This window comes from Colossoma macropomum, unplaced genomic scaffold (assembly GCF_904425465.1).
Source record: "Colossoma macropomum unplaced genomic scaffold, Colossoma_macropomum, whole genome shotgun sequence".
Classification (NCBI taxonomy): Eukaryota; Metazoa; Chordata; class Actinopteri; order Characiformes; family Serrasalmidae; genus Colossoma; species Colossoma macropomum.
In genome coordinates this window covers 6,325,508-6,353,266 of record NW_023494795.1, presented here as the reverse complement: position 1 = coordinate 6,353,266, position 27,759 = coordinate 6,325,508, and the positions used below count along the sequence as shown (strand labels likewise).

At 41.9% G+C, this 27,759-nt stretch overlaps 1 protein-coding gene across 9 annotated transcripts in view; it reads right to left on the bottom strand.

The window, feature by feature from the left end:
- enah (ENAH actin regulator) overlaps positions 1-27,759 on the bottom strand; it is a 169,843-nt gene that overhangs the window by 19,993 nt on the left and 122,091 nt on the right. For all 9 annotated transcript variants that reach the window (XM_036581291.1, XM_036581290.1, XM_036581288.1 and 6 more), the window contains 2 exons: positions 27,199-27,271; positions 7,782-8,167 (listed from right to left, as the gene is read on the bottom strand). In XM_036581291.1, the coding sequence (XP_036437184.1) occupies positions 7,782-8,167; positions 27,199-27,271 (459 nt within the window). The remainder of the gene's footprint in view (positions 1-7,781; positions 8,168-27,198; positions 27,272-27,759) is intronic.

Sequence of the window (27,759 nt, the reverse complement as noted above, 5' to 3'; positions counted from 1 at the left end):
AAAAATCAACCCCAAAGCAGTTGTAGTTTTTCAGAAGATCCTCCCGCCTTCATGACATCATCAGAAGACAGCATGTGTACAACAGATGACAGACGTTACTATGGTCGCATCTTTCATTTTGGCCAGTGTCCCTTTAAGTAACATCAACACTTACATAAATACAGATACACTACATAAACAACAGATGCTGGGAACAGAATCAAAATGTCAGTAAACCAAAAAAAATTCATTAACTACAAAACATGCGCTACCAGCGAAGAACCCGTTTCATTTACAGTCACAGTCAAACCAAATCAATAAAACTCGCGGTTACAATACACAAATGTTCAAAGCAATACCTGCTTTTAAGAGCTCAAGCTCACCATCCTGCACGGGATTTTATTTTAGACAAGCACTCGTATGCTGATATACCAACATCATGGATGTGCATGTGAAGCACTGCTCACACAGCCATACGCTGACCGAGGACCTGCATCTTTCTGCTCCAGTGATGCTCACATACTGCCTCTAGACACAGCAGCCCTCCTGCTGCTATGCCTTCCTAATGCCTCCTGACACAACCAGGCATCTACACGCATTTGTGCACAAACACATTTAAGGAACACTCCTGCCCCACATTCCGAACATCCTCGTTCTCACGTTAAGCCTAAACTCTTCAGCATAGCACTTCATTATCATTGGATCTCCATGTTCAAAGCATTCTGCACCTGGGAGACCCTGTGGATGACTGAACTAACAACTCGCTGAATGACAGTAAATAATACAGGCTGATTCACTTTTCTTGTTAAAACTATAGCTGATTTCCAGTGTGACTACACCAGAGAACTTGAGAGAATTCCCGCTCTGTAATGTCTTCTGGGTTTCTCAAACACTAGAGGGCGCTCCCGAGCGAGTCCAAAATGAATGGGTTGATATGGAGCATTTGAGCAAAATTACAGGTTGTAAACGCTGAAACATGTTTAAAGTAAAGAATACGTTCATTTCCTGAACACAGAATGACATAAAACATTTTAACACTGCTGTTATATTTTTAAGAGCTTTTAAACTCGAGCTATAGGAGGTTGAAATGGCGCCTCATGTACGTTCATGATGTCTGTGAGCGCGAACAGCCAATGAGCTGCTCAGCTCGCCAACCAATCAGCACTCAGTAGCAGCAATGCCAGCGTCCTGCTGCCCAAAACCCGTTTGCTGCAGAAAAAAATGAAACATACAGGTCAGTTTTCTTTGTTTTTTTAGGGAAATGCATCCTTCTACTTTCTAAAATTAAAGGAAAGTTCTGGTTCAGTGATTAGAAACCATTTTAACTTCATTTTTAGCCGTTGAGCTCCATTTACTCCCATTCATTGAGGACTCACTCGCAGACGCCCTCTGCTGTTTTGCAGTCCTGTTGTTGACTTAATGGGGGAAATAAGAAGAGGCCAGACTCCTCATTAACCGGCTCTGACTACACTATAATGATGGATAACACCGCATTTTTAATATGTAAAAAAAAATGTGGCCATGACTTTTGAACTCTGTCTGAGTGTACTGCAGTCTGAAGTTTCTCCAGCAAGGGGAGCTATAGCGATTAGCACGCAGGTCAGCATGAACCTACACCAAAAGGAGCATGAACGCATGTTTGCAGCAACAACTCTTACAACAGCAAGTGAAGTAGATTTCGAAATATGTTAGAATATTCTGTATTATATTATTTATTTCATAATATGTGACTTTTATTAAAGGTTCTTTTTAATACAATCAATGTTTGTTGATCATTGTGATTTTTTTTGTTTTTTTAAATTAGAAAATATTCTGTTAATTATTTTAAGATATTGTCCAGGCCTATTCTAAATAGGCATATCTTTGTTTCTACCTCTTATTCTGCCTTTTCACCCATCTCGTTCACACTGTCTCTCTTTTCCTCCCTCCCTCACTCTGGTAGCAACAATAAGATCACAATCCAAGCAGGAGATGGTAGCGCGCGAAGTGTTTACTGGAGCGCTGCAATTTCTGAAATCCTTTCAGTCACAGTAAATCTCTAGGCCCAAAACCAACACAGACCCGTTTTTCTATCTTATTTTTGAAGTATTTCAAGGCTCCCACACATGATCAACTATATAATATGTGTGTTAAAAGACAATTCTGGCGTATCTTCCTCCCAAAAGTGCTGACAATAATACAGTTACACCAAAGCATACTCACTTAACAATGCATATAAACTGATTCAGATGTCAGGTAAATTCAAAATGACCTGATGCTCCAGAAATTCTTATGATCACTGAGAATTCGCACAAATGTGATTCAAAATAAACAAACAAACAAAAAAAAAAACACATTCCCTAGGATCAATCCTTATGCGAGCACCATCCTACGAAAGGATACTGTTTGGACAAATTAGACCAAAGTGTGGGGCCCAATTCCCATTTCACCCCTCGCCCCTACCACTTAGTCCTTAGGCCTCTGTTTTGCGCGTTCACGTCTAGGGGTAGGGTGTCCTGATTTTTGTTGAGATAGAGGGGTAGGGTGAAGCGTTGGGGCTACATGATCCTCCAAACGGAGGTTTTTCAGAGACACTCACAGAGTGATATGAGACAAGACAAAAAAACGCCGAAGAAACCCACAAATGTGGGAATTTTCTCTGTTATTACAATAACCACTGAATTATTTTAGTTTAATATCGTTTTAAAGTATTATGGTCGTTTTCTTCATAACAAGCATAAAAATTCGCTAATAGTATGCTAATGTCTCGGTAGCTAGTTAGCTAAACTTCCCATTCCACCTTAAATAGTCCAGCAGTTCTGACGCCTGAAGCGCCAGAATGTAACTGCTGCACCATTTAAGGCGGAACAGGAAAATTCAAACAAGAAGCTGGCGAATATCTGACTTCAGCTTCATATCACTGAAGTATTAGTGGTGGGTGATAAATAATTTCCCCCCCCACCTTTGAAGTCATATGATGCCCTAAATGTAACTAAAGCCCAGCAGTGAGGCGCTGAACTTTACCCTCCTCTGCTGTCACTGCAGACTGGCAGGGTCGCCTACAGAGCAGCGCTGGTAGCTGTTAATGAAGTGATGCTCTTTTTATTTGAGGGTCCCATTTCAGAGGCACGATTTCAACCACTACCCCTGTAACTCAGCTCCAAGGGGCAAGGTGACACTCAAAAGCAAGGGGTAGGGGTAAAAATAACAAATGGGACTGGGCCTTGGTCTTGAACCACCAGGGGTTACTGATCTCCTCTGGTGGTACAGATAAAAGCCCTGGTACCTGGAGGAAGGGGAAGAGTAGGACTGAAGGCCTGTCCCGACAAGCACCCTGAGTACTGCAGTTCACACTATGGTGCAGACCTACAGGGCAGGAAACCTTGAGGGAGTAGCTTCAGTTGGCCTCATATGCACCAGTTGGGACAGCGCTTAAGTGGGAGGAGCTCTTGTATGGTGTATGAGGCTGGAGCACAGCTTACTACAAACGGATGAGTTGGAGTTTGGAGCCTGTTTCACAAAAAAGGAACTTAAACAATTAACAATTAAGGTGGTGCTTGCCATAGATTACATTAAAGACACTAGGAATATTTTAGAGGTGAGCAGGTTGTCTCCTGGGTGGTTCCCCACAGGAAGAGACACTATCATAGAATGATGAGGTCACTCTCTTGTTCTTTGCTGACACCCAGGGAAGATTCTTAGTTAGGTCTACTGAGCCATATAATCAGACAACCTAGACCAGAGGCCATAGATGTGACTAAGGCTCGCTGTGCTGTAGCAAGTGGAGGGCTTTTTTAGGATGTTGATGATTATGTGGACTAATGACAGGGGGTTTCATAGGGGGGTAACATGTATTTACATCATTTTATCAAACTTTATGTTCATATTTACTATGTTTGGTGAAACAAAACATGGCAGAATTGAATCCCAAATTGTTCTTTGATGAGCTGTAAATGGTGAAGCTCATTAAACCTCAGCTCTTCCAAGCCACAGAGTTTGAGACTCATGACCATGCTCTGACCAGAGGCTCACTGGTTAGTTTAAAGGGCTGTGTCTACTATATAGATCTTGTCCCAACAACAGGAATTGATTTTAGACAGATGGATGTGAGCACGTAATCCCAACACCCTTCTAGAGTTGTGGGAGCTTAATTTATTAAAAAATTAAAACAAGTGACCCCTTATAGGAAGTATAGGAAAAACATAAAAATCCTTCTCAGGAAAAAATGATTTACCATGACTGTAGAAATCTAGGAGATATTAAATCACTTTGCCTAATTCAGACATGTCAAACACCACATGAAAACAACTAAGGTTATTAAGCATTAATAGTCTTAATTTCCCTGATATATAAGTCACACAGGCTCAGCAGAGACGCTCCTCAGAATTACTGGAAAAAGGCCAAAGGGAGGCACTCGGCTCTTTAACAGGATGGGAGCGTCTAGGTGCTTTAGAATCTGCCTTGAAAACACTTGCACTTGTTTGAGCTCCAGAAGGAGGCTCTGGTCAGCTTGTGAAGTGCCTAGAGAGAGCAGCACGAGCAAATATGAAGAATCTTTTTTCTTCACATGAATTATCATGAAACGCCAGGCTAAAGCAGGTAAGCCTCCTGTGTGGATGCTTATGTGATCAGACAGACTGTGTTCGCTTTAGACGTCCCTGTCTTACTGATCCCAAACTCTTTTTTCAATCATGATGTGAGCACAGAAAGACCAGGTTTAAAAGCCTGACTATAACCGTGTGTCGCTGTACCAGTCACTTCTGTGCAGCTAAATGAGGTACAGTAAAACGTGAATAATAATGTGACAAAGGTGAAACTGTGTCCTTTTAAGAAATTCCGAAGACTTAGAAACTCTCAGACATTTGATGGAAGAGCAGCTGAGGGACATTAGGACACTAAGCTTTATTAGATCTTGTTCCTAAGACACTCAGAGCTTTAATGAGTGTTGGGAATCTGTGGGGTTTTTATCACAGATTTGTGCCAAACTTTGCAGCCATGGATGAACACGTGACCAACTGGTGGAAAAAAAGTAAAAGTTTCAGTGGAGTGAAGGACGTTTAGCGAACCTCTGCTGCGACGAACCTTGAAACTGGCCACTGATGCATATGATGCAGGAATAGATGAAGAGCTTTAACGACCAGATAAGGCTGTAGCCTATTTCTCCCACATTTCTCCTAAAAGAACACCGGGATACGCATCACCACTGAGAGCAGGCCTTGGGTTTGGACTGTCAGCTCAACATTTTCTACAAGACTACATATCTAGATCAAGAGAAGAGCTAACAACGACTATATGAACTACAACAGTCTTGTATTTCTGTTGAGAGGATGTTGGTAAAAACAGTGTTCGTGAAACACCAGCAGACAGAGATCATTTCTTGGTGGTGCTGATAAAAAGTATTGACACCCTGAAGGGTGAAGCAGGAGAAACTAGTAAGACCGGCACTAGAGGTAAAGAAACTCTGGTGCAAAGTAGCCCAGCCTCTTGGTTTTGTTCCAGACTGAAACAGGACCAACTCTTTTCTCTAACCTCTCATGTTCTCCAATAAAGAACAACTGAACAACCGACAGAGACAGACACTCAGCAGATCCTGGGTTGGATGGCCCTTTGGCCCAATCCCATTTCACCCCTCGCCCCCACTCAGCCCTTAGCCCTCTGTTTCGCGTGTTCACGTCTAGGGGTAGGGTGTCCCCATTTATGTTGAGATAGAGGGGTAGGGTGAAGTGTTGGGGCTACATGATCCCTCCAAACGGAGGTTTTTCAGAGACACTCCAAACAGAAAGTTATGAGAAAAAAGAAAAAACAGGAAGCTGGCTGTGCAAGAGACCAAAGAAACACACAAATGTGAGAATTTTCTCAGTTAAAAATTACGATAACCACTGTATTATTTTGGTTTAAAATTTTTTCAATACATTATGGTCCTTTTCTTTATAACAAGCATAAAAAAAATCACTAGTAGTTTGCTGATGTCTTGGTAGCTAGCTAGTTAAATTTTCCGTTCCACCTTAAAAGGCGTCAGAACTGCTGCACTATTTAAGGTGGAACGGGAAAAATCGAACAAGACGCTGGCGAATAGCATGTGCCCCCTCCTCTTTGAAGGCATGTGATGCCCTAAATGTAACTAAAGCCCAGCAGTGAGGAGCTGAACTTTACCCTCCTCTGCTGTCACTGCAGGCTGGCAGGGTCGCCTACAGAGCAGCGCTGGTAGCTTTTAATGAAGTGATGCTCTTTTTATTTGAGGGTCTCATTTAATAGGGAAGATTTCAACCAGTCCTGCTTATAACTCAGTTCCAAGGTGCAAGGAGACAGTTGAAAACAAGAAATAGGATTGGGCCTTAGTGCCATATTATTAGACACCCTAGACTGGGGTGCTTCAACTGGGATAGGACTTGCTAGCTGTAACAATGTCAACTGAAGTGAAACAAAAAAGAAATTGTTAGCTTCTGCTGGACAACTGCAAAAAGAAACTTGAGACTTAATAAAAGAATCTGCTGAAAGGAACTACAGACCGGATTAACTCACGAAGGGGAAAAAAAAAGTGAACAACCCATCCACTTCAGTTGGTATCAATGAGTTCATTATCATGATCTGTGCGTGCGGCAGATTCTCGAACGAGTGGTAGTCCAACGAGCACTCACAGGGTCAACAGTATCTCAAAAAAATCTCCCAAAAGTAATAAAACAATAATCATGGCAGTGGATCTGTAAAAGTAAACTGAAAATAAAATTATTTAAAAAATAGAATAATATATAATTACATATAACGCAGACCACATGTCCACCAAGCAAGCACCAAGTTTTTCCCCTCAAAAAATCAAGCATGTTACAGCCTGACGACCGACCCCTCACGAATAAACACATCCCATCCCCCCGTCTCAGATATATTTTTAACCAGGGCATAATACTGGGGAATCTAATGTGATGAATGTGGCACTCAAGCGTGCCAGCCACTAGAGGCTTTAACTAATGGCGGCTGCAAAATCATCCCAAAATCCTCTCAGCCTCTCCCTTCTCACCTAACCTCGCTGTAATACGGGTCTGGCAAAGTACTCCGTCACAGTGGGTCAAACAGCACAGCTTGGGGAGGGGGAAAAAAAGCGGTCAGTCTGCTCCACAGTCCACAAGCTTTGTCATGTTTCACGCTGTTTTTGTGAGCTGTTCCAACATGTGAGCAGATGGGGATGTCGGGAGGAGACTGACTGTTATATTAAGACCGCGAAAGAAACAGCTCTTTCAATCCACAATAGCTTTTACAGAGGACTGCAAAACAAGTGCAGTAAGGAAATAGTGAGGGCTGTTCTGGTAAAATAAAATCTGAACATGGGAATCAGCCAAAAAAGTGCTGTGGAACGTGTTTGGTGTCCAAATTCTGCTTCTTTAGTTCTGCGAAGAAGCTACAAGGTTAATGTAGCTTACAAGTAATGGAAGCTTATACGCCACTTATTAGCACCTTGCAAACCCAAAGCCTAAAACAAAACACCTGCCTCAAATTTTAAGCTGGTAATCTTAAATAGACTGACTTAAGTGTTTTGTGACACTGCATTACATCCTGTTGTCTATCAAAATGGACAAAAGTACACTGCAAAGTTAAAAACAGTACTAGCAGCTGTTTTAACGCATCGATTTTGTCTGTATTTTGGTCAATTTTTATAGATGACCGCTTGCCTCTTGGCTTCCTGAGCCACGTCCACCACTCTCTGCTCTACAACCTCCACTGTTAATCAGCATAAAACCCTCTTTCACCTGTTGGGTCCGGTCTGTTTCGCCCTGGCTGTCGGTTCTGCCTGAGCTAGGATGCTGAAAAGGAAGCGCGGAGATGCTCACCAGCGTTGGAGATGCGTCGCCCTCTCTCCCAGTCCATCTGCTCTCTCTCCAGCTGCTCCTGGTTCTCCCTCTCTTGCTTCTCCCTCTCAGCTCGTTCACGCTCCAGCAGCTCTCGTTCGGCGCGCTCGCGCTCCAGCTGCTCCTGCTCCTGACGCTCGCGCTCCAGCCGCTCCAAACGCTCCTGCTCGGCGCGCTCCCTCTCCAGCCGCTCCCGTTCCTGGCGTTCGCGCTCCGAGCGTTCGCGTTCCAGCATCTCCCGCTCCAAGCGCTCGCGCTCCTGACGTTCTCGCTCCAGCCGCTCGCGCTCCTGACGTTCGCGCTCCAGCCGCTCTCGCTCCTGACGCTCCCGCTCCAGCTCCTTCTGACGCTGCAGCTCCTGCAGCTGCCTGAGGACGAGAAAGGGAGCGGACTCAGTGAACACGAACAACCATATAGCATAAAACGCACAACAAAGGCAGACGGGATCATGACCACTTTCTGCGTAATTAGGCAGGTGAGGCACTATTATGTAATCAACTTATGTAATCATTAACTACACTGAATATGTAGCTTTGTATTCTAGCAAATAACATTCCTGTTACTTGATATGACTCATCTCAAACATCAGCTTCACGAAGAGAAACATAGGCTGTCAAGGGCAATATTCCAGGAGAGTGGTATCAGTTGTGGTCTGACGAAGAACCAAAGTTGTGCCAAAAATAAATAAATAAATAAATTCAAATGTAAGTTTACATGTGCTTAAATTCTGGAAAACATCAAAAATATTACCATTTTGGCAAAAAAAGCCCAGCATATCTATTCAGAGCTACTTAGATCAAAATTCTCCAGTTAGTGTTTAATGCCATGTTCTATAAAATATGCAATGAAACCCACAACTAATTTTACTCCTCATGACACCATTCAGACTATTTTTGCTGAAAGGAGCTAATCAGCAAATAAACCTATGGCAAATACAGACAGCAGAGGATCAGCAGAAACACTAGAGGGCACCATGCTCATGTGCATCCAGACAAGCAGAAACTGTCCACTTCAGCATCTGACGGGGACGCTGGCTTTGCATCTGCCTCCTGCAAAGGCGATATGAAAGATGTGCCTGTCAGTTCTTCTGGGCTTAAAGCCACATCAGTGTTTCCTCATGACCAACATTATTAAGTGCGCAGTGACACGGAGGATCCAGACCTATCTGGAGGGAAGAATCACTGAAGGCTGTAAGTAAAACAGGCGCTGGAGTTTGCAGCTCTAGGGTGGAAGCAGGATTGATGACATGACAGATTTAAGGTATGTAAGAAACCAGCGCTGCGTGTATTTTTAAAGTTACAGAGCTTGTAAAAGTGCATTCAGTCTAATGCTTTAATCAATCAGATGCAACTTGGTCAGTCAGGGTGTAAGAGGTGAAGCTTATGTTACCAATTTCTGCACCTGAACTACTGAAGTTTCCTGATGAAAATGATAAACTAAAGGTGCACGATCAGAACTGACCAAGCTAAAAATGTGCAAGTATTTGCTCCAAACCCAGCAATCAATAATCAGCAAGTTTATTATTTTGATTTTGGCTAACGTGAGGTGTAACTTTATGATATAAGGCTGTATTTGAGTTCTGCTGCTACACATATACCAAAATGTCAAATCTGCTAAACAGACAAAAAAGCAAACCGAATTTAAATATGCCTGTTTGCTAAGGTGCAAATAATAGTATCTATATTTTAATATAGGCTAGTAAAAAGTACTCACACTAGTGTATTTCATGTGTGCACTCAGCCCGTACAGTGTGAGCTTTAGGCCAGTAAAGGCTGGTAACAGTTGGGCCAAAAACAATTAGGAGTCTTATTTCAAAATTATGTACATCTTTTTGTAAAAACTCTGGGTTAAACTAGTTTTTCAAAGGAATGATGGCTGAAGAACAATGGAAACGTTTTTATTTCTCTAATAAAAGTGGTATTAATCACAATATTGCACTGACATTTCTTGTATGTGTAAAAGACCCTCCCAAAATTCTGTGGCTTATAATGCGTTTCGGACCAAAATCCTTATGACTAGTTTGTAGTTTGAGTTGAACTAATCGTCTCTGACCGCTATTGGGCAGGACTAGGAGTTTGTGTTGAGGATTTGTGAGTGACGTTTCCCAAATGGCAACCCATTTGGAATCCTGAAGCTAGAAAAGTCACCGAAATAAAATAAATCAATAAATATTTAACTGTAAACACTCAAATAATCTATATCAGGGGTGTCAAACTCAACCGGTACAAGGGCCAAATTAAAATCTCATCAAATTTATTTATTAAAAAATGATTTTATTTTTAATTAATGTTGTGCTGTAACCCAAACTGGCCACTATTTACTCAAAGTATGCAAAAACGTCAACAGTAAAATACAGACACTTGTAGTAGACCTTGAAATATTTCATGGACACTTAAAATATTCAAAATTAAACGTCCCCAGGAGCTCAGTCTTTTAAACCTACCTATTTCTTTGCTGCAAGTTCATTAAGACTTGGGCTCAGTTTCTGAGTTGCTGAGCTGATTTTAAGTGTTTATCCTGGTTGACCTGCAGCTGAAATGCATTTTGGTGATACGACAGGTGTGGAATCGCACAGAACTGTGTAGAATTGAGGTGTAACCGCTGTCCCATAGAGTGTTGGAGTAGGAGAGTCTGAGCACATTACATTGCAGTGCATGCTGGGGACTGTAGTGCAGCACATTGTGAAACGGGCTATTAATAGAAAATTAAAATACTTTTGTGGCCCGGATAGGATTGTGTGGTGGGCCTGATCTGGCCCACAGGCCTTGTGTTTGACATATGGGGTCTATATGTTCTACATATGTATTTTGCAATACTGATAGGACGAAAAAGACAAAATAGGAGAAAAATTCCAGTATTCCTGGGTGATAAAACGGTGATGAAAGAAAATTAATATTGATTCTATACTTTAAGTCCCATTAATAAAAAAGTAATGTTGCTCTGTTCCTCAATACAATATTAGTTGTACAGGCCTCAGCATAGAACAACTACTTTGGGACACTAGGTGGCAGTGTGAGTGTTTAACTCGCTAGACAAGGAGGGAGAAGGCATCTAGCAATTCATTCAAATGGCACAAAGCAGGCTGACAGTTATAACTAGCCTATGACCTAACTAGTGATTTTCAGTGCTGAAATTATGGAGAGAAAAAAAAGGAGAAAACAGTGAGAATTAGGAACTGCATATAATTACCTACATCAAATGATTGAGATAAATATATTGTGATAAGTATTTTATATCACTTATTTCATTTCTGTCTGTTTTGGCTTTAGTTGGTAGCTGTTCTCATAGACCTCCATTCATCTCGATCAGCTCCAAACCAAGCAGGATCAACATCATCTGACACTTCAAGATCTCAAACACACCTGTTCCTGCGAAACGGCCATGATTCAGATGATGTCATGCCCTGGCATCTTGCCAGGCACACCCACCATCCTTTCACCTTTCCCCATTCATCACCACCCAACCAACATTTTTCCCAGGTAAGGTGTCGATGCAGCACCATGCCTCCACATGCTCCCAGGATCTGAGCTAGATGGGAAAAACACGCCCATCCACGTCAAAGACCCCTGCGGGAGAACGATACTCGGCAATGCACCTGCTACAGCGGACGATTCCCCTCCTTCTCACTGTCTCATCTCACTTCAAACAAAAGCAGCCACGAAGGTCAGAGATTTCCCCCAAATGAAGAAACCAGAAGAGTGCCAGTTGTGAAAAGAGGGCTGGTCCGATGAAAAAAATCTAGGTCTGAATACAGAACACATATGGAAACATCATTCCTCCTCTTTTATTCTCTCTCTCTTTAGAAACAAATCCGGCTCCACCTCAAAATCAGAGGCTTGCTTGAAGGTTTAAACTAAAGAGAGAGAGATTTCAGATGAGAACCAGTCAATTCCAACTAATGAAGCAGCTACAGCTGTTCCCAGTGCATCCCTGGCCTGCATACTTTGGTGGTTTCCCTCTTCTTACACATCTGCTCCAGCTAATGAGCTCATAAATAAGCATTTCCTGACTTAAACAGGGTGAATTAAAGCAGAGAAACACTGAAATGTGTAGTGCTACTCCAGAAACAGGACTGGGAACCACTGGTAGAAGGGAATCCAGAGAACGTTTATTTTCTCTCCAAAAGGGCTTCCCCTAGCCTAGTCTACTGCCCCACTTCTCCATATTTACTCATTTTAGCTGTCTTGTGCAGGAGCTGTCCCTGTACCTGGGTTCCCAGGGGGATGTCCTGGTTCCTGAGATGCTCTATTATAAAACAGTTACGACAAGCAGTGCTGAGAAAGCGTCCCACAGTCCCAAATCCCTGCAAACTCCAAGACACGCTCAGAGAAGTAACTAAAGAGGAGAGGAACCCTTGCAGATATCATCGGCAAATGTGCTGCCCCAAAGGCCACGACAGCCACGGTGGAGCCAGCCGTAAGTCATTCTTAGTCGGGTATTAGAGCTTGCTAACCACAGGAGGGGGTCTGCTGACAGATCACTGGAATAAAAAAAAACCTTGCACGAAACGAGGGACACTTGATATTAGTGGGCCATGCTTAATTTTAGACAGATAGTGTTGAACACAGATGGAGCGCTCGGATGACACCCTCCAAATGGGTCGAGGAAGGGTAGTGGGTTATGATGCAACCTGGGTGCAACGTTCATGCAACAGCAATTAAGGAAAATGACCAAAAGATGAAAATGAAATGGGTACATTAAGAGGACCAAATGAATCTTAGAGACAGACAGACAGACAGACAGACAGACATGTAGGTGGATGGATGGATGGATAGGTAGATACGTAGGCAGACAGATAAACAAATACATAGATAGACAGGCAGGCAGGCAGACAGACAGAGAAATAGATACGTAGGAGGACGGATGGATGGATGGATGGATAGATAGGTAGGTAGGTATTTAGGTAGACAGACAGACAGACAGACAGACAGACATGTAGGTGGGTGGATGGATAGGTAGACAAATAGATAGATAGACAGATAGACAGATGGGTGGATAGACAGACAGACAGACAGACAGGCAGGCAGGCAGGCTGGCAGACAGACAGACAGACAGATAGATACGTAGGAGGATGGATGGATGGATGGATGGATAGGTAGGTAGGCAGGTAGGCAGGTAGGCAGGCAGGCAGGCAGGCAGGCAGGCAGACAGACAGACAGACAGACAGACATGTAGGTGGATGGATGGGTGGATGGATGGATGGATGAATGGATGGATGGATAGATAGATAGGTAGCCAGACAGACAGACGGATGGATGGATGGATAGACAGACAGACAGGCAGGCAGGCAGACAGACAGATAGACATATATGTAGGTAGGTGGATGGATGGATGGATGGATGGATAGACAGGTAGGTAGGTATTTAGGTAGACAGACAGATATGTAGGTAGGTGGACAGATGGATGGATGTCTGAAACGCTGGAATGTGTGTCAGCACATCAGAAAGAATATAAAAACGACGACAGAAGTAACTGAGGTTAAAACCAACCATGTTTAAACTGCGCAGTGCACCTGTTTACAACGGCCGGCTGAGCAGCACAAACACTCGGAATTAAATGCCAGACTTGAAGGAGAGGCTGAAAGGTTAATGAACTTCAGATGGATCCTGGCACAAGATTTTGGATGGCCTGATTTTAGAAATTATTCTGCTGATTTTCATTTCTTTTAATATTGTCACTCTAGTGTAAACCTCGCGCTCTGACATCACTACATTTCACAGTGTTTATGTCATTTTGCCTATTCGGTGTCATAAATGCAGCAGAGCTGGTCAGGTAAGTTGATATTCAGGTGCACAAAACACAACACTAACATTTCAAATAACTAAATGAATTATCGCTCAGCTACAATCTACAGCTAGAATTTTGTAAAATGGAAAACAAAAACAGTAACCAAATTATTTAATTATACCAGACTAAGATCATCTGAGATGTAGATACTGACTGTTTTTGGGTCACCGTTTCAACTCTGGTTTCTTCTGAATGCTGGCATAATAAATATCTCATATAATACAAGAGCATAATGAGTCTGTTAGAACCTGCTAACAGAATGACTGGGTAAAGGGATCATGGTGTACAAGATCCCAGCACTCAAGAACAGCCTTTCCCTAAAAATACACTTTCTGCTGAAGTACAAAGCACAAAAAATAAGGGATTTGCTTATGTTTCGTTTTTCCAACTGGGAGAAAAGACTTCAAAGATGTGAAACATGCAGCAGATCCATTTGCTGGCGTCTCAGTTCCTGACATCCGTTGCCAAGGAAACAGTAGCTATGGGAGTGTAGGCGGCACACAGCCTGAACCAGAACGTCTCCCAACAACTTACTATAACAGAGTCAAAGACTTTGAGAAATGACTTTATTTTGAAAAAACGACGGCCATAAAGACGGGGGGTCTTCCTTTCACGCAACACAAAGGGCGTCCGAATGGGAGCTCTGTTATGTGGTTCCACGCTTTTGTTCCATGAGTTCATTCCATGCTGTAATTGGCTGGTTTATGTTACTATGTCACAGAGGGGAAAGGCATGTCATTTTATAGAGTACACAAATCAAATGTACTGTACTGACAAACAATGGCGGCAAGACTGAACAGGCAACAGTGGTGACTGATGCTGAGCGAGGGCCGACTTAAGGCTGATTCGGTCAGCTCGATTTTCCTCTTGGCTGTAAAGACCCAGTGTTTCCGTCTGTGTGGACGCCGGCCAAGACGGCCCATATGGAGGCTTTTTGACTTTTCAGCCTAGCAGATTTCAGCCTCAGCTTGCCGTCTTCCCCTTCTGTAGAAAAGAGAACTCCATAAAAAAGGAAAGATTTCAAGGGATGTCCCTTTCTGACCCAGTGGACTGGAATCCTGGTGTATTTTAATGGATCTAGTTCTGGCTATATTAAGGCCAATCCTTTGCTTCCTTTTTTGCACTCTAGACTATTTTCACGGAGGTGGCAAGAGAATTTCCACAAGCTGCAGCTGTAAGGCACATTTTCAGGAGCTGACAAAGCAATGTAAATGTCTACAATGTGGAACAATTTTAAAAAAGAAAGTGAAAACAGGCAGCACCAGTGTTTGGACGTGTAAGGCAGCCACACTTCATCAAAATTTGAACATGTTTAGTGAGAACATGCAGCCATGCCTCTTAAAGTCCTCTTAAATGTCTCTGCTGCTTAACTTCATGGACAAAATACACTCCCACAGCATTTTTGCATATTAAAGTCGTGGCTTGAATAAAACAAAAGTATCTCGGAAAATGTTCTCCTCTACTGCGCTTACCGGTGGCTGGTCATGGTATTCCAGATTGGATCGTGAGCCAAGATTAAACCAACTACAAACCTGCCATTTTCAAGGGTAGGCCAAAAACAAAACAATCAGAATGTTACTTTAGGCGTTCAGCAATAATCAGAAGTCTAGAATATTTTACCATATCTTCCCTAAATTGTGTCATATTATCAAAGAAAACAAAAGGATTGGTATGATACTGACCAATACTCTACATTAAAGTATTCAGATCAGCTTGAAGGGTGAAACTGTGTCATATTATCAAAGAAAACAAAAGGATTGGTACGATACTGACCAATACTCTACATTACAGTATTCAGATCAGCTTGAAGGGAAAATAAACTGGATTAGGACATTTCTGGAGCTTTCTACTGGATATAAACTGGATATAATCCCTCTTGTCAAGATTGAAAAACTGTCAGAGACGTGGTCAGAGCTGTAGAGTGATGCATTACTGTACTGGAGTGCAAAAATACCTCCAAAACACTGCAATGATCTTTAAACGAGTCTGCTGGCTGGCTGTGAAGGAAGCGGTGTCTCCACTTTTTTTGCCTGCTCTGGAAAAATGGTGGGGAAATGGGCTTTGGTCTCTCCACCTGACAGATGTGCTGGAGGCAAGCGGAGCGGCAAACCTGTATCAGCGTCCAACCAGCTATTTTTACCCTCCCATTATGCCGCTTCATGTCTTTTTAATCAAACACTAATACGGTATTTTTGGCGCACTGAAAAATAGACTATCCCCATGCTGTCTTCTGAGCCGTGGCTGTCCTGTTAGGAGTCGGAGAGAGAGTGGGATTTGGGAGAGCGGAGAAGCAGAGAGAACAGGCCGGGAGAATGAACGGCAAAAAGCTAAATCCCTGCTTTTGTCCATGTAATCCTTCGCAAAGCATGATCGGTAATATCCGGGAATACCAAGGTCTATTTTACCCTCACAGCACACATGAAATAGCAAAAGTCCATAAACACTACGTAGTTCAACATTTACGAACCAAACAGGACGTGAGATTATATCTTGAGATCTTACAAGAACCTTCTGTTGGCTTGTCAGCTCCAGGTTCCACATGTGATGCAGAATATGTGCCGTGACTCATCATAACCGCAAGCCCACAGGTCCAGCAGTAGCACTTAGGTTGTGATAGTAAACACTATACTTCAGCAGTCTTCCTGTAAAGAAAAAACATCCTCCATGACTGCGTCCATAGCTGAACAGTGAGAACACTGTTGGCTGCAGGGACCCAAAAGTGCGAGTCAGCAGACGGCCTGACATCCAAACAGTGCAGTTCTCTATAGCCTCCACTGAGCCTTTCCTCCTTAGAACTTGCATACAAATGACGTCCATCCAATGGTTAGGCTACAATGACAGTTAGTGCAGTGGTTCACTACGTGGGGGTGACCAATTAAACCAGCACCAGACCAGGAGTAGACCAGCAAAAACCAGCTTAGACCAGCATGGAATGAGGTTTTCCTTGTTTCATTATGGAAAGACATTGTATATGCATGCTAACAATTCAAGGAAACATAGATTTTATTGATTGATTTTTAAAAGGACTGTTAAAATGTCAGTCAAAGCATTACATACAAAACATGAGTGCGACGCCAAGGACATGTTTTTAATGAGAAGCAGAGATAGCATGGCAGCTCTAGGCCACGACTCCAGTTGATATTAACTACAGATATACATATCTAGATGCTGTGTTGGGTCCAGGCAGGCATGTCAATGGCGCCGCCATTTTGGGGAGGTCAACATCGCTGCTGGACTGCGTTCAGTACCATTACAGAGCGGCAGTTTAAGAGAAATACTGTCCAAAATTACACTATTTCAGGAATATCACACTCAGAAAGTGGGATAGGATTATTTAACGGAGGGAACGCAGAGATCCACACTCATGTCTGTGTGATGTTTATGTATATATGGCCGTGTGGTTGGTGATGCACAGAGATTGATGTGATTGTTTTTCCTCTGGTTTTATATGAAGCTTATTTCATTTAATAGTCTATTCAGGGGATCTTAACTTTATGTAGGTGTTATTTATTTACAGTGATGGTTAAAGCTTTGTAGCGGTAAGTTATAGCATTCCTTAATCTGCGTAAATAATCATAATAGATTAATGTTAGAACCTTGTTACACTAACCTGAAGTCAGATTCTTGTTTGCCAGCTTCTTGTTCGAATTTTCCAGTTCCACCTTAAATGGTGCAGCTTCAGAAAGTGACTGCTGTACCATTTAAGGCGGAACTGGAAAACTCGAACAAGAAGCTGGCGAATAGGAAGCCAACTTCAGCTTCGTCCTTCTTACTGTGTTTTCGGGGGGTTCATTTTATTTATGTGTATTAAGATTAGAAGTGATTTACACATTGATGACTTTGCTGATGTGTGTGAGATTATGTTTCTATCGGAGCGCTAAACTCAGTTTTTAACGTCAGGTGCAGACTAATTACTTTCCTGCTGGTCCGGACGGCTAATTAGCATGAGAAAGCTACCGAGAGCAGTCTAGATTACTCTGTGTCTGAGGATTATAACAAAACAGATTTGGTGAAAATCGGTTGAGTAATAAGGAAGTTGTGGCTGATTTAATCCTGAGACTCATCGTCTCTCAGTACAAGTGAATTTGCTCACAAGCGGATCTTGACCTCTCCAACATGGCGGACACACAGATAGAGAACAGACAACGCAGCATCTAGGTATGTATATCTATGATGTTAGGTATGTCCAGAAACAGTGAAGACAGATTTCTCTGACAAACTTGCATGAAGGCACATCGTCCACTGAGAAGAAAAGACCTTATGTGGAACATGATGAATCCCCAACAGCATCCAGTGCTGTACTGGTTATAGTGTTGGCTCATTGGAGACAGCCTCCATTACTCATCTGACACACAAACCTAACGATTTCTTTCAGCTATTTTTGGATTATAAAACATGTTTTCATATTTAACTTCCAGTGTCATCTTAAAAATAAGCCTACAGCCCCATGCTAATTTTGGCTGAAATCGTGTTTTAATTATCTGTTATATATCTGATATCTGTTCATTACCTCTTGTGCATACAAGATTATCAAAATTAACCCTACACCATACCAGCATATCGCTGCTGTCTGAAGAAAACCTCGCATCTCCAAAATGGTAACTTTACAGGAGAAGGAAAAACCTACTTTACTTTTACAGTAAGTCAATGGAACCAGACTTTTTTCCAAGTCATTTTGAGTCGTTCCTTTTGGTCCATTCATCATGAAATTTACACACAATGTAAAGCGCAACAGGCATTTTCAAATTATGCCAAAAACTGAAAAAACAACAAAAATGGAGATACACGGTTTTCTTCCAACAGCAGTGATATCTATGTAGAATCCAGTTATCCTTCTCTCCATGGTTTGAAACGTACCAAACTGGGATGTTTGAGTGGAGCCATAGTGCAGCTCAAAGACTGGTCAAACGCAATCATCATAAATACCTTTTGTCTCTCCCAGATGACCGGCTTAAAAAACAAGAAAAAACAAAACACTATCTAACCAGAGTCACTGCTGAGTAAACGACATATCAGAACCTTCTTGAAGCTCCTCTATTGTTGCTACTGTTGTTTGTGATTACTGTTAACACAGGCATCATGTGACCACTTCAAGAGAACCTCGCCTACTTCTTTAATTCTCTTGCGAACAGGACACGCACACAGGTACTTAACCAGGGCACAGATAATTCTGGGTTTTAACCTTTTATGCTCCAGGGTATATTTTGGTTTGTCCATCTGAATTTCCACGACCAAATCGTAAGGCAAATTATTCAACTGCATGAAATAAATGTAAAATTATGTTTTATTTATTTATTTATTTCTTGTAAAAGCTCCTCTCAAATTAACAGAACATGTGTTTTATGATCACACATATTGCTATACGCTTACAATTTACTGCTGAAAGCCAAAAATCTTAGACGCTCTTTGTATCAGTTTATAAAAATAATTTTTACAGAGCAGATCACTGAAGAGACGCCATCTGTTTATAGTTTATAGCCCAGATTTGTGGAAAAATGGGTCGACTTTCAGTAGATAAAAAAAACTGTGAGTTCAGCTTCTTTTATTATAAGGGTTTAAAATTACATCACCCATCTATTTGACTGGAAAGGAGACAGTTACAGCTCTCATACGACCCCCACCTTCTGAATGTAGCTTATGAAATATGAAAGTTATGAAGAATATGACGGCGTTTTGGAACCACCGGTGGTCTCAAGGAGTTGAAGAGGCTAACTTGTCATGTTCATTCGTCTCCTGCAGTCGAGCATAACTGATTCCTTTAGAGATGAAATCAAAACCTATTTTTCAACAAAGGTAATGTCCTTCAAAACCCTCTCACACACTACACTCGAGATAGAGCTGACCTTCTGCCTTGATCTGCCATCTGGTAACAGCACTCTGACAAAAGTCATTAGTGCTAAGAGTCCTCAAACTAGCAGCCACACTCAGGCATCCCCTGATAGCAAGCAGGGCCCTTGACTGCCATTTATAACCACATGTGAGCAAACCTGCTCGCCATTCCTTTCCGCTCCTCTCCATCAGCCGGCATTGTATCGGGTTTGCATCACGGAATGACATCAGGCCTCAAGCATCCAGCCGGTTCCATTGACTGCAATAGCTAAATATGGAAGTGGGCTGTTGGGGGGGGGGGTTAGTGTGGCTGAGTGGGAGGCTGGAGGCCAGCTCCATTACACACACTCAAAGACATTCTTTCAGAGAATCCAAGCCCGCCACATTTTTGGAGATGCTTCGTAGATTAAATGAGGGATCCTTATTCGGAATGTTTACGCTGTACAACACGGCATGGCTGATGAGCACAAGCTGTTTCTAGAATCTGCAAGGAACTTTCTGCTTCCATAACGGGACACTGACTTACATGAGCTTCTTCATGGCCTCGTCACTCAATTAGAATAACATCAACATTCGCAAAGTGATTCGGGAATTAAACTTTAATGACTGTAAAGCCAAGAGATGACGTCAACTTCTCTATATTGTATGATTTACAAAAAAATAAACAGTGAAAACTTTCAGAAAATACCAGAAACCTAACCAGACAGGAATGGCAATATGAAGCTTAAATAACAGGATCACAGTGCGTTTCTATGGAGCCTAAAGATGCCAGACGGACTGACTTGTAAGCTACTTGACTGCTTCAAGCTGATTTTTGTTCAGCTGACATGCGATGTGTGCAAAACAGCAAACAAAACTCATCTCTCTCACTAAAACAAATCTTAACATATTCCTGCTGGACAGGCATCTGTACAGATGTTTTCCATCTTCGTCTCAGCTGTTGATCTCTTTCTTTGTCCTTGTTTTAATGGTCACTTTCCTTTTGGCCACTGGGAGTTTGAAGCTGAAGTTTGACTCCCAGTTAAAAAGGGAGTGAAACCAAGGAAAAGTTAAAGTGGGCGTTTTCTAATATTATTACTGTTATTTCTTTACTTTTTGTCTCATCTATTGGCTCCCCCTCAATGGTGGGGCCCACAACTGCTGCCCCCCCTGCCGGCTCTGGCTGTGTATATGGTGGCTGGTTTCATGTATCAGCAAGAAAAGAAACCGCAGAGGAAAAACAAATGTCTTCAATCTCACGGATTGGTCGCTATTGATAAGAGACAGACTTGGCAAGAACTAATGCTTAGCAGTGCTGAGTACTGAAGGCCAGGTTTGTTTAATGGTACTGATATCAATACCTCAGTAGTTGGTCTAGCTGGCATCAGTGAGCCAATAGGCACGCTTGTTTTAAGATCTAGCCTTGTGGTTGACTGTCTAAACTATGTACTGTATGTATGTTAGTTGTAGTTAATACTTTAAAAGAGAGGACAGTCGTTCAGGAATCTGCATCGAACTCAAGGTATCTGTAAAATTTGAACCATATTCAGCCATTACGATGAGCACGAAATTCAGGTACAATCAAGAGAATAATAACTATAATAATAGGAAGGGATGGTAGAATCAAGCAAGAGAACGGATTTAATACTGTGTTCAGCTCTCTATAAACAGAATTACTCACACCTGTTATGCATTAAATATTACTGATGTGTATAACTGACGAAGCGCTAAAATTAAGAGGCGGAAATCAAAGCTTTAAAGCGGACAATGTTGACATGTTTTGTCCACACCACTCAGGAGAGCATTTTTGGCATGAATAAACAGGCGAAACCTAGCAGAAATGATTATTTTACTTATGATTTCACTTATGATCGTTTTATTCTATGCACAGACATAAGCCTGTAATATCAAAGAGTGAAACTGAACGTTTTGCTTTCGTCTGAGTTGTCAGTTCACACCAAATATATAAATACTCCTGACACCTTTAGCCGATGTGACATCATGTAACAAGCTTCGAAACTGTGAATCAGTTCAGAGCAATTGATTCATTTTGCTCAAACGGTTCAAATGATTCTGAACAAGCATCACTGCTACTATTCCTCCTCCTACTTCTACTACTCCTACTACTAATTCTACTCCTCCTCCTACTAGTCCAACTACTCTTACTACTAGTCCTACTACTCCTACTACTAGTCCTACTACTCCTCCTACTAATCCTACTAGTCCAACTACTAGTCCTACTACTCCTCCTACTAATCCTACTAGTCCAACTACTCCTCCTACTAGTCCTACTACTCCTAATTCTACTACTCCTACTAGTCCAACTACTCCTACTACTAATCCTACTTCTCCTCCTACTAGTCCAACTACTCTTACTACTAGTCCTACTACTCCTCCTACTAGTCCTACTACTCCTAATTCTACTCCTCCTACTAGTCCAACTACTCCTACTACTAATCCTACTCCTCCTCCTACTAGTCCAACTACTCTTACTACTAGTCCTACTACTAGTCCTACTACTCCTCCTACTAATCCTACTAGTCCAACTACTAGTCCTACTACTCCTCCTACTAATCCTACTAGTCCAACTACTCCTCCTACTAGTCCTACTACTCCTAATTCTACTACTCCTACTAGTCCAACTACTAATCCTACTTCTCCTCCTTCTACTACTGTTACTCCTCCTCCTCCTACTACTAATAATAATAGTAGCTCAAAACATTGCTTGGCCAGAGGGTCAAGTATACACCAAATATATAAAGATTTCCGATACCTTCAGCTTATGTGGCAGCAACAAGTTTTGAAACTGCGAATCAGTTCAGAGCAATTGATTCATTTTGCTCAAACGGTTCAAATGATTCTGAACAAGCATCACTGCTACTACTACTCCTCCTACTAATCCTACTACTCCTCCTACTAGTCCAACTACTCCTACTACTACGAATACTACTACTCCTACTACCAATCATACTACTCCTACTACTAATCTACTACTCCTCCTACTACTATTCCCACTACTACTACTAATAATGGTAGCTCAAAACATTGCTTGGCCAGAAGGTGAAGTATACACCATATATATATATATATATATATATATACAAACATTCCTGACCCCTCTAGCCTATGTGGTATCAAGTCCCATGTTTTGAAACCACTACTCCTACTGCTACTCCTACTACTACTACTACTACTAATAATAATAATAATAATAATAGCAGCTCAAAACATTACTTGGCCAGAAGGTGAGGAGAGGTAGAAAAAAACATCAGATCTTTGATCTGTTTGATGTTTCTACCCAGTTAAGCACTAACTCAGCAGGAAACATATACACAATCCAAAACATATAAGCCTAGAACTTAACAGAATCTGCTTGTGGAACGAGGCTAAACATAACACTGATACTTAAACTCCATTTAATAGAAACCACTAAAATAACACCCTCATCATTCCTGCATCCAGCCATCATGGCCATGATGGTTCCTGGATAAAAGACCGCTGTCCAGACCACTAAAAATAAAGAAGAGGACAAGCAAAGAGACGTTGGAGGGCACAGTCATTCTGAAAGCAGCTCGGGGGAAAGCAAGGCTAGGGCTATTCTGTTTTCCACATGGTCTCACCATGAAGGACATGGCCTGTTATTTTTCTCCCTTTTGCTATTGCAAGCCCAACCGCAGCAAGGTCGCTGCTGTGAGTAATCTGTAAACACACAGAGGTCAATTAGCCTGATTGAGTATCATGTGCATGCGGGAGGGCTTGGATGCTAAGTGCTCTTCTGCTGGAGCACTTCTACTGTATTTGAAGACCATCCCAGTCCCTAATCATTCACCGTGCATGCTGCAGAGCTTCCTGCCCAGGGCTGCTCTCGTCAGCCTCTCAGTTAACTGAGCCCCCCCACCCCGACTTTTTGAGCCTCAACTCTAAAGTGCTGTGGATGAAATGAGCGAAGAATTCGACAAAGCCGCCCAGAGAGGCCTGAGAATGAGTCGAGTCCTTTAAGGACCTCGTATTAATCCATCACTGGCTTGTTGGTGCTGATGAGAACGCATCATGAGGAGAACACTAGCTAGATGACTTGCAAATACCTGGGGGGGGTACGGACTAAAGAGCACAGAAGAGAAAACCCTAAAAGTTCAGTTTCAGTAAATATGATTTTTGATGCAAGCGAACAGCATCGAGAACCTCTCTCCTAGCCAAGCCTTTGAACACAGTTCAAACAGCCTAAATGGAAATATAAACATCAAGTCCAGTAACAAAATGTTGTCGGGTATCATCATCGTGGTGCATCATCTTCGTGTGGATGCGGATGCAGTGAAGTAATCAGCACGGTTTAGGCATTCAGCACCAGCCCTTCACTGTGGTCTCCTTGGGGAGCTCATTGCAGAAAGGCTTTTCATTAACAAGACCTCAGTGAGTATCAGTGTTTCTTCTGCTTTGAAGTCCAAAGAGGAAAAATAAAAGAAGTTTTTGGCTTCAAAGAGGCCGTACTTCTGAATGAAGGCCGATGTGCATGAATTTCTCTTTCAGCTTCAGTACTAATCAGTGAAACTTTTCCCCCGTTTTTAAAGAGCTCAGCTGGTTCACGTTCTCACCGTCGCTGCCTCTCATGTTCGGTTTCATATTACAGATGAGAACAGACTGGTACAGAAAGGTAAAGCTCTAGAGATCTCTGGACACAATAATGGCACAAGAACACTGATAAAGTAACACTGAAAATAAGAGGTGAAAGGAACAGTCATGAAAATAAGGGATGAAAGGAGGAGAGCAGGTGAAAGTTGGTGAAGACAGTGGATTCTAGTTTATTTTCCAGTAACATTTACCAAAGTCCAGTGGCTACTCAGATTAGGGCAGGGACTAATGACTATTTTATAATCGATTAGTTGGTCCATTATGACTTAGATTAATCGATTAGTTGGGAAACCTGGAGATATTAGTCTGGCAATAATGTTTAACCCTTGTGTGGTGTTCAGGTCTGTGGGACAGATTTTCAATGTTTACCAAAATAAAAAATTGTGATTTATTATTATTTCAACCTCAGATTCTTGTCCTTTGCTCATTTTCTGTGAAGAACATATAAAATAACCCATTTTCAGTGTCTTCACTCTGTTCACCCCCCACACATTTATATTACACCCTGGTGTTGGGTGAACCTGCAGGGAGTAAAAGTGTGGAGGTGCTGTGTCCTTCACTCTGTTCTCCTCCTACATGGCCTGCTGTTAGTGTGTGTGTGTCTTTGTATGTGTGTGTATGTGTGAGGGTGGACAACATGGACAGGCTGCTGACTGGCTACAGCTGCTAAAGGAGAACCCTATGTGATTTTAAACATCTGGTGTCACATTAAAAAAAAAGAAAAAAAAAAAAAAAAAAAGAAGCTTTTATCAAAGGCATAGCAACAGCACAGGATAGGCTGCTTTTCTGGATTTCTTCTCTAATAATAAAACAAATATGTTAAATCGCTTCTGTAGTTGAGACCAATATGAAATGTGCTAGTACAGATCTGCTACTACTAACAGTCCAGTCATCAGACAGTCCGATTCGCATGCCTAAAGCTTCGTTTAAAGCTTGTGGTTTTAATAAGATATTACTCTCTCATCTTGCCGATTATCTGCCATAGTAACACCGTCTATACTCTCTCACACTCACGGCTGACGGCTGCGCCTACTGAGCTCGGTTTTACGTACGAAAATGTCTTTTTAGACAACATTACAATTAAGTGTTTTCATACATTTTGATTTTCTGGGTTGTGCATTTCTCTTGATTGCAGTCTGCATTTCCCTCTTTCAGTCACATGATGTAAACGAAACATGGAAATGTCATCAAAGCAATTAATCGATAAAACAACTTTATTATCAAAGTTATCGATAATGAAGTTAAGTAGCTGATGCAGCCCTAAATCAGATCACCCAAACAATAATAACCTGGCTTCCAACAAAAAAAAAATCTTGCTGACAAAACTGGCCTTTATTCGCTGCTAGCCACTACATCTTCAAAATATGGACAAACACCTGTACCAATATTAGATCAGAGCTTACTGAAACTGTGATATGCCAAGAAATGTATTAAAAACACATTACTGGATAATGTCTTACATGTAAAATATAAATTATTTTGAAGGTAGAATAATTGACTCTGGTTGGATTATAAGAATATCTGATTCCAAAGGCTTTGGAGTGATTTGGAAACAGCGGAGTGGGTTTTAACGCTGGGGGTCCGAGGCAAGGTTTACAGTCCAAGTCTGAAGACTCTGGTCAAAGTTTTGTTGATTTTCTAAGTGAAAAAAAAAGTTAACACATTCTCTATAGGGAACACCCTTAACTCTGGGAATTTTCAGCAAATATTAGTGCACAATATTGATTTATTTGCTGAGTGTAACATTAAAAAATATATATAATATAAAATTAAATAAAATGTGCCGTAACTTCTGCACAGACAACATTATGTTTTATTTTTTGACCAGTAAGTTAAACAAAGAGCAAATACACAATAACTGCATTATAATGTGCAGAAGTGTGTGTTTAGAGGATATGACTGTATTTTCTCTTAAAAGATAAACAAAACAGGTTATTTGACCAGAGGAGCATCAATGTTGTAACAGAGCACAGCTTTTTTTATACAGCAAATTAGAAGGCTATTTAAATGTATAATTAAATTACAGTGTCCACTAAAAAAATCGTACCTTTCCTTAATCTAAAGGCTCGTTACCAGTGCCAAACTGTTGCCTGCTCTGCTGCCTTTTTGGGAAACATTTGCAGGAGTGAAAAGCGTTTTGAACTCCACAGCATCCTGATTTTCCCGATGTTAGCTGCTGAGCCAGGGCGGCACGGTGGCGCAGTGGGTAGCGCTGTCGCCTCACAGCAAGAATGACCTGGGTTCGATTCCCGGCTGGGTGACCAGGGTCATTTCTGTGTGGAGTTTGCCTGTTCTCCCCGTGTCAGTCCAAAGACATGCAGTTAGGCTGATTGGACATGCTGAATTGCCCCTAGGTGTGAGTGAGTGTGTGAATGTGTGAATGTGTATGTCTGTCTGTCTGCCCTGCGATGGACTGGCGACCTGTCCAGGGTGTATCCTGCCTTCCGCCCAATGACAGCTGGGATAGGCTCCAGCACCCCACCGCGACCCAGAAGGATAAGCGGTTTAGATGATGGATAGCTGCTGAGCCACTTCATTAAAACAGTACCACAACAAAAACACACTTGTGGAAACAAACACCTATCTCACAAAAAACACTGGGGTTGATTGGTCTGTACGTTGGTCAGATGGCTGCTTCTCGTCAAAGCAGGCGGTTCCTGGCCACACTGAGCAAGAGAAACTAGATCCGCTGGACAAAGCCAGAAGTCTGGCTTGTGTGACGGTTAAGTTATACCAGCCTACAGGTGCTGCCATGCACCAGATGGGCTTATTTGGCCAATCTACAATCACAATGACCGTTTTCATTTTACTGTATCAGATTTGATACATTAAATACGTTCAACTTTACTTTTAGAAACAAGCAACACATACAGAACCAATAAAAGTGAGTAGGGATAAAATACATATTTTAAACCTATAAAAGTTTCCTACACTCAAGCTTAATTCAGCGAAACAAAGATAGAAACATCATCTGGAACTATGATTGGTGAAAATACTCACAGCACATAGCAGAAAACAATGTGATTAGTTAGAGGGCTCATTTGCATCCTGGAGTTTTCTGCAACAACAGTATTGCATATTGACCAATATCCTAAAAACAATTAAACGTAATATTGTACAGTTGTACTGGTCACATTAGCATTCTGCCGAAAGTCTTTTCAAGTTTGTCACTCACCTTCTTTGCATTTCCAGCTCCTCTGGCGAAGGGCCATTCTGCACCTGAGGGTTCTGTCTTGGCAACGTGGGACCTGGACAGAGAGGAAAATCTGAATTTAACATTACCTTAAGGACAAAGAGGGCTATAAACCAATGAATTATGCAGAGCGGGAGGTTTCAGAGACAGTGACACGTAAATGTGACTCAGAGAGGCAGGGAGAAAGAGGACATCCAGTCCGAGAGAGCGGGAGAGCTTTTATTTATAAAAAGAATCACCAATGCTTGTTCGATCTTGACATAAGGGTCACTGATATGGAAGCAACAGAAGAATGCAGAGTGTCAGACAGACGAATAATTCATCACACCATTCTCTGAAATAGACTGGCTTTCAGTGCTGCCCAAAATGCCCAGTTTCTATCCACAGTAAAGTGAGCTGAAAGGACCTAAAGGAGAGGTGGGTGATATGGCTAAAACACAGCACTGTGATATGTCAGGACTTTTTCATGCTACATTAAATGTTTAGTTTTTCGCTAGCAAAAAGTTACAGTGGAGTAAAGAACGAACAATTCATGAAAATAAA